Below are 7909 nucleotides of genomic sequence, written 5' to 3'. Positions count from 1 at the left end.
AATTTAAAGAGGAAGAAAAATACCTAATTACCTCCTAAACTTGGCTCTTGAAGGTGGGGTAAGGTCGTAGTTACACTGGGCTTGTTGTTGTTGTATCTCCTAAACTTGGCACCGATTATTTGGTGCACAACTATTTGTAGTCCTAATTACCTCGGACTTGGCTAGTTGACAGCCTTTACACCTTGGACGATCTCATCCAACGAAGTGCAGAATCAACTCCAGTAAGGTCAAGGAGCAACAATGAATTGAGCTCTTTTGAATGGACATTTAAGACTGCAATATGTCAATCTGTTCCGTGCTTGGTTAAATTAAGGAATTTATTGATGATTAAATCAATTGCGTAAAGAAGAACAGGAGGCAAAAACCCAAGACTAACAAACAGTAATAATAAAACCCCCAATACTGGAAAGCAGCAATGCTATTCTTAGAGTCTTTGTTAAAGCTCTTTCCATTTTCAAATGGCTTTTCTTGTAACAACTTTTAAATTGCTTTAGATGAGGCCAGTTTGAAATAAACCTACACATCTATTTCTCTATAGTTAGCATGTTCCTATGTATCCTCTTTTGGACCAGGCAAACAGACAAGAAAACACATGTAGCTACATCAACTATAACTAGAAATTGAAAGTAATAGACAGACCTTTGATGTCAATTATTTCAAAGTACAATGTAAGGCATACAAGCTCTCAATAGTACAAAGAGCAGTTACTAAAATTTTACCCGCAGTACCAGGAGGGAGTAGGATTCTTGAAGTGTACATGAAAAAAATTCTTCAGCAGAAAATATTTCAACCTCAAGATAGAAGGGCGTGAAAGCGGTTTGAACTAACTTTGGGCACCAAATAAGTCCAAGCAATACAAAGAAGATGCAAACACTTATCAACCTCCATATTGTGGGAACACGACTTAGTCTACTAGAGGATTTAGCACGCTACCAACAAACAGTACCACGCCTGTTGCATCTTCTCTAATCAGGAAGAGATATGGATGATCAGCAACAAAGTCTACTTTCTCTTCTACCATTAATGCCCTTAGTTTAATCACACCAGCGGTTGCAGCTGCAGCTTCTGTTCCCTCTTCATTTACCTCAATAAAGGACTTGTGGAAAATGCTAGAAACATAAAGGTTACTGCCAACAGGGGAGTCCACCATCTCAGTTAGGCCATCACCAGAGAAAGGCAATACCAGGCCAAGCCCTTTCAGAATGTTAGAAGCTTCAAATCCAAACGATATTTTAAATTTGGGGATACGAAATTCACCAACTCCAACCTTCTGATATGGAAGGTGACGCTCCAAGAATTGGGATTCAGAACTGACCTTATCTACCAAAGCTGGCAGTCCATCATTGGCATCAGGCAGAAAGAAGTACATGGTAAAACGACGCCTATCTTCACTGTGTTTATAAGGAAGCCCCAAAACCTTGAAACCATCAAAAGCTTTTATGTATTGCTTCTTCTTGCTAGTCATGAAGGGCACTTGAAGAGAGGTCCCATTGAGAAGGTGGAACTTATTGTCCTTAGTCACTGATGCATCGAACTTCTCATCCCAGGCTCCTTTAAAGTACAGTGCATTTGCAAACACAAGTCTTGTTGCACTGTCAACTGAGTCAGCTGGAAGAATTTCTTTGATAAGCCCGCTTGTTTCTTTTTCAGCCCATTGATTCACTTGATTGGCAACCTCAACAGCCTACAAATCATCAAAACTTAATAATAAAACATATGCAAAAGGATTCTTTTTAGTTTTCCTTTACTTTATTTTCTGACTCAGCTGCAGGTGCTGGTTGGTTAAAGTTCATAGGTTAGTAGAACTATCCATGCTAAGATTGCAGGGAAACAGAAATGTTAGAAGAGTATAGCCAGTTTCTTATGCAATGAATGTAGAATTAGAACTACTTCAATCTCCAGTGAAGGCAGCAATACATCAGTATTTGAGATCATAGTGAATGATAAGCATGATGAAAATGTGTGAGAAACCATTCATTGGCCTACTGTTTATCAATCATTTAAATGCACAAATTCAACCCCATCTGTTCATCGTTCTATCCCCAGCTAAGAGAAAAAGGTACACACAGAGAAAGCCAAAGGCGCAAAAAAAAATTGTTTTACACCTTTGGCTTTATCGTTGTTTGTACCAGATCCCTAAGTTTTCAATGCCAAAAGATGAAGTGCACAAAGTTTTATGGAGCTAAAAGTAGAAATGCAAATCCCTCGAGCATAAACATTAAGCGCACTGAATTTCATGTGTACCAAAAAGTAAACAGGACAGCTTTGGCTGGTCCTACTCAACAAAAGATATTTGAAGGTCGAGAATTGACAGTAACCAAAACCCTAGCTCCATTGAAGTAGGAAGATTTTATCATCAAATTGTTACTTCCAATGTCCCAGCTCACAATCCATTCACCACATTACTTTACCAAGCTAACTTAACAGTTTACAAAGATCAAAATCGTGATACTGCTACTAAACTTTATAGTATTTCAATCTATATTGTATACACCACCTAACCGGATATCAGCTGCTAAATAAATCCTAATCTTTGATATGTATGACCAATCCATAAGTTTAAGTATTTCGAAAAAAGAAAGGAAACAGAAAATGGAAAAAAAGAAGTGTTTGGAACTGAATGGCAACGAAATTTGCCTGCAAGAATTCACAAACGCAAATGATACAACAGATTTCCTCGTAGTATAATTATCCCATCAAGCATTTCATAACTGAACCGATCAATTACTCAAATTAGTTACCGTCGGCTTTATGAATCACCTATATCTAATCCTTTTTACTTAGGCTATTTCTATCTGTTACAAAAAAAATTGATTTTTAAGGCAAACTAGGGTTCTATAGAAGTAGAAGTTCTCAAAATGTAGCATTGATCCATAACCGGACCGCGCGGGGGGGGGGGGGGATGCATACAGCCCTCTGGGTTCATCAGAACCCACTAGCTTTGGCCCAGACATATGTGTTAACATATCTACTAAATACATACAATATTAAATTTCGAACCCAATAGTAATCTCAGCTCCACAAAACAGGAAAAACTGAAATAATCCTACTCTACTGAAGTAGCTAAGCAATGGTTAAAATCGGGGCTTAAAAATCTTACCTTGTTCTGGAAATCAACAGAAACAGAAGCAGCTTTATAAAAATTGTCCACAATCTGTTTGAAAGAAGGCTTCAAAGGCAAAGTCTGCTCAACCCAGACCCCATTAGCAACGGACAAACGAGGCCCACCACTGGGGCTACCATCAGCAAAGACAACATCAACAAGCTGAGAAGAAAGAGAGTTGAGTTCATCAGTAGATTTGGATTTGAGGAAAGCGAGCAACTGGTCACGGGTCGGACCATTTGAACCCGCAGCGATTAGACCCAACACTACGTGGATCGACAAAGGGGAAAAGACCATGTTGTTGTTCCCTTTAACCTCGGTTGCAAAAACATGTTTCGCTAATGTTAAGGATACACCTGTTTGGTTGCTGATCGATTCTTGAAGGTCCATTGCAATGGAGATTATTTGGGTATTTCTGTGATTGTGTAAAGACTTTTAAAGAGTCAAACAAGAAAGAGATGGTGAAGTAGAGACACGTTTAAGTTTGAACAGTGTTTAAAGTCAATACTTAGCATTGAAGTATGGAACTTGTACCTTTCTACGAATCCGGAACCAAAGTGCGTTTTTTTTTTTACTCAAAATATGCAAATAAGTGTTAAAAAAAGTTATCAAACTATATATAAAAACTATATATAACGCCACAAATAGTGGCACTATACGGTAACGTTAACTGCACCGTTACTGTATAGCGCCACTATTTGTGGCGCTATACTGACACACCTTATATAGCGTCATTAATAGTGGCGCTATACCCCTTATTACCTGACCCCACCAATAATTTTGGGTTCAATAATTTAAAAGCGTATAAAACCACTTTTTGTGGCGCTATATACAAAAAAAAAAAAAAAAATCCGGCTAGCCATTTCCTATATAAACATCGTAGAATCGCCACAACTTCATTCATTTTTTTTTTTTAACTCTTGTTGGTTTCTATTGTTGTTAAATTCATAAGGTTCTTGCCAGGCAGGAAGGTTCTCCACAGAACTTAATATACCCCCGTGCCGATCAGATATTAGACAAATATCTGAACGATGTTTGACAACGTGCTCTTTCAAGTGGTTCAAAAACATTGTCCACGTCTCTGTGCTTTCATTTGCACAAATAGCAAAGGCTAGAGGAAATATCTGTCCATTAGCATCCACTGCCACGACTATCAATAGCTTGATATCGTACTTTCCATAGACATGAGTTCCGTCTATGGATATTACGGGCCGGCAATACGGAAAACCATCAATTGCTGGCTTAAATGCCCAAAACACGTAATTGAATATATATTCTGGTTTACCCGGACTCCGCTCAAGCTTCCATTCAATAACTGTTCTGGGGTTAAAGTGCTGCAGTGCAGCCATGTACCTAGGCAGATCTGCAAATGACTTATCCCAGTTACCATAGACTATTTCAAACGCTCTTTTGCGCCCAAGATATGCCTTTCTTTTAGTAATTGTGTGGCCATATTCCTGGTGGACTGCTGTAATGCACTCTTTGATTTTATACCTTATGGACGCTTCGATGTGCGGAATAAGTACAAAAGATATCAAGTCAATATCCAAGTTGAAGTGATTCCCGTTGAAAGTGTCCATTTCGCATGTGTGGGTGGGAATGTATTTACCCACTTTCCACATACCTGTCTTCTTCTTCGACGCACGCAACATCCAATTACATGGCCAAAACCACCTGCGGCAAATAGCCTTGTATACCGTCGGACTTGACTCCGATACCTGCATCTCACGACACTCTTTAACATTGTGCATTTTACAAGCCCTGCTTACGCGTGCTTTATCAGGAAAAAGCATCCCCTTTGCAAGCACCGTTGGTCTAGACTCATCCCACATTGCTGTCCGGATTTCATCAAAATCTCTTGTGAGAGCTTCCACATCCGGCACGGCTGGCAAGTTATCAATATAAGGAATCTCCCTTGAATGAAACGACACTTCAGACTCGTACACTTTTCGTCTATGGGGGGCTCTCTTCAAATCAGGTCCTTCCTCCTCGTTCTCTTCATCACCATCCTCACGAGCAAATGCTGTCTCGTCTCCCGATTCATCGGCATTGTTATCGTAATCGTTGTTCTATTGCTCACTCTGTGCATCTGCCAGATCCTGATGTAATACGTCGTTTTCGGGCAATTGAGTGAGTACGGGTAGTTCAACTTGCTCGTTTTCACTGCACATTTCAACAAAAATATAAGCTACTAAATTAATAAATGCTTTATATATGGCTGTAGCTTTTCACTTACAAGTCGTAATGTGATGACATTCCATGATGGACGTTTTCAGTTAGGTGATGACTACCGGATGGGCCACTTGTAAAATTCATATCCGGCCGGTACCCCCTATTAAATAAATGAGCGTTAAAATTAATTCAATACGCAAAAATATACATAATTAACACAAATAAAAATTGAAGTTTACCACTCTTCTTGTGAATTATGGAAAGCAGGGTATAAATTATTTTCTCGCTGCTCATTCGCCGACGGTGATAAATTTAAATCAAGAAAAAATCTTTCATCCGGAACTTGTCTGGCAAAAACTGATCCAGAATAACCACCCGATGACTGGAGGTTATCTCTACTACGCACAACCTCATTTTTTGGAACGTCTTCGACCTTCACGTACATCTCCAACATTGTGATTACAAGAAATTCCCGACATTCGTCCGGAGTCCTCAAGAAATCACTCAAAGTGTCATCATCGTCGATATTAAACTCTGAGTAAAAAGCAACCCCTTGCGATGTAACGGAAGACGGATATCTTCCGGTTACTTTGAGTATCACTGAACGTTTTCTCACACTCATTTTTTTGCATAACAACGATATCAATGTTTCGTACTCCATTGAAAGTGGCAATTTAACATTACACTTAGCAGGTAAACTGTAGCCCACAGAGTTATTCTCCATCACAACCTCACCCCCCCAATATAATGATACTCTTATTCTACGTTCTTCAGACATAATGAAAAAATGTTGGAGAATTTAACAACAATAGAAACCAACAAGAGTTAAAAAAATTTTTTGAATGAAGTTGTGGCGATTCTACGATGTTTATATAGGAAATGGTTAGCCGGGTTTTTTTTTTTTTTTTTTGTATATAGCGCCACAAAAAGTGGCTTTATACGCTTTTAAATTATTGAACCCAGAAATTATTGGTGGAGTCAGGTAATAAGGGGTATAGCGCCACTATTAATGGCGCTATGTAAGGTGTGTCAGTATAGCGCCACAAATAGTGGCGCTATACAGTAACGGTGCAGTTAACGTTACTGTATAGCGCCACTATTTGTGGCGTTATATATAGTTTGATAACTTTTTTTTAACACTTATTTCTATATTTTGAGTAAAAAAAAACACATTTTGGTTCCGGATTCCCTTTCTACCGCAATCAGCAAGGTGACCACGTAATCAAAGAAAAAATGAGTAATTGTTTTTTCAAGTGTTGATGTTAACTTGGTTTACAAAAAGAATTTTTGCTTTTTAAATTAGTGCTCGTGCTAGTTTGTCACACACCTTGACTACCGTTTTATTAGTTTGTCACAAATATCATGAAATTTTTGCCTTTAAATAAAACTTAGATATGAGAATAATATTTACTATTATATCAGGTAAGACCCCAACAACAACAACAACATCCCAGTATAATCCCACAAGTGAGGTCTGAGGAGGGTAGTATGTATGCAGACCTTACCCCTACCCCGAGGGGCAGAGAGGCTGTTTCCAGGAGACCCTCAGCTCAAGAAGGCACCAAGTGACGATATATTAGTACTATTGATAGATTCATAATATAATAACATAAAATACATAACATACATAAAATAAATTAAAATAGCAAAATAACAGCCATATAAGAGAATATAGAAAATACGAGAGAGATGGAAGGTAAACTAATATCCAGCGTATAAAGCCCTGCATCAGTAGCTAACCAGTAGTATCCTAAGCCTAACTCCTAACGGGCTAGTCTCACTCTAGTGCGCTGTATAGATATTCACAACTTCCCCATAACCTTCAACCTTAATGTTCGACCTCCACAATTCCCTGTCTAGGGCCATGTCCTCAGTAATCCTAAGTCGCGTCATGTCCTGCTTGATCACCTCTCCCCAATACTTCTTAGGTCTCCCTCTACCTCTCCTCGTACCCACCATCGCCAATCGCTCACACCTCCTCACAGGTGCATCAGTGCACTTCCTCTGAATGTGCCTGAACCATCTGAGTCGTGCTTCCCGCATCTTGTCCTCTATTGGGGTCATGCCCACCCTCTCTCGAATATCTTCGTTCCTAATCTTATCCATCCTTGTATGCCCGCACATCCACCTCAACATTCTCATCTCTGCTACTTGCATCTTCTGGATGTGTAGGTTCTTAACCGGCCAATACTCGGTACCATACAACATGGCAGGTCTAACTACTGCTCTATAAAACTTACCTTTTAGTAACGGTGTCACTTTCTTGTCACACAGGACTCCCATCGCTAACTTCCACTTCATCCACCCCACCCCTATACGGTGTGTGACATCCTCGTCGATCTCCCCGGTCCCCTGAATAACTGACCCAAGGTACTTGAAACTACCCCTCTTAGGTATGACTTGAGATTCAAGCCTCACTTCTACTCCCTCGCCCGTCGCCTCGTCCCCAAATTTTCACTCGAGGTATTTCGTCTTCGACCTGCTCAATCTGAACCCTTTAGACTCAAGGGCCTGTCTCCAAACCTCTAGCCTCTCATTGACGCCGCGTCGGGTCTCGTCAATTAGGACTATGTCATCAGCAAATAGCATGCACCATGACACCTCCCCTTGAATATTGTGCGTTATGGCATCCAT

At 39.7% G+C, this 7909-nt stretch overlaps 1 protein-coding gene across 1 annotated transcript; it reads right to left on the bottom strand.

Moving 5' to 3' along the window:
* Positions 1-580: 580 nt before the first annotated feature.
* Positions 581-3595, bottom strand: LOC107772383 (serpin-ZX). The gene is made up of 2 exons (XM_016591919.2): positions 3101-3595; positions 581-1684 (listed from the first exon to the last, which is right to left on the bottom strand). The coding sequence occupies exons 1-2, from the start codon at positions 3491-3493 to the stop codon at positions 905-907; spliced, it is 1173 nt and encodes a 390-aa protein (XP_016447405.1). The 5' UTR covers positions 3494-3595; the 3' UTR covers positions 581-904.
* Positions 3596-7909: the final 4314 nt, after the last annotated feature.

Source organism: Nicotiana tabacum, chromosome 16, assembly GCF_000715075.1.
Source record: "Nicotiana tabacum cultivar K326 chromosome 16, ASM71507v2, whole genome shotgun sequence".
Taxonomy (NCBI): Eukaryota; Viridiplantae; Streptophyta; class Magnoliopsida; order Solanales; family Solanaceae; genus Nicotiana; species Nicotiana tabacum.
The sequence above is the reverse complement of the archived record's forward strand: the minus strand, read 5'-3'. Positions and strand labels throughout refer to the sequence as shown.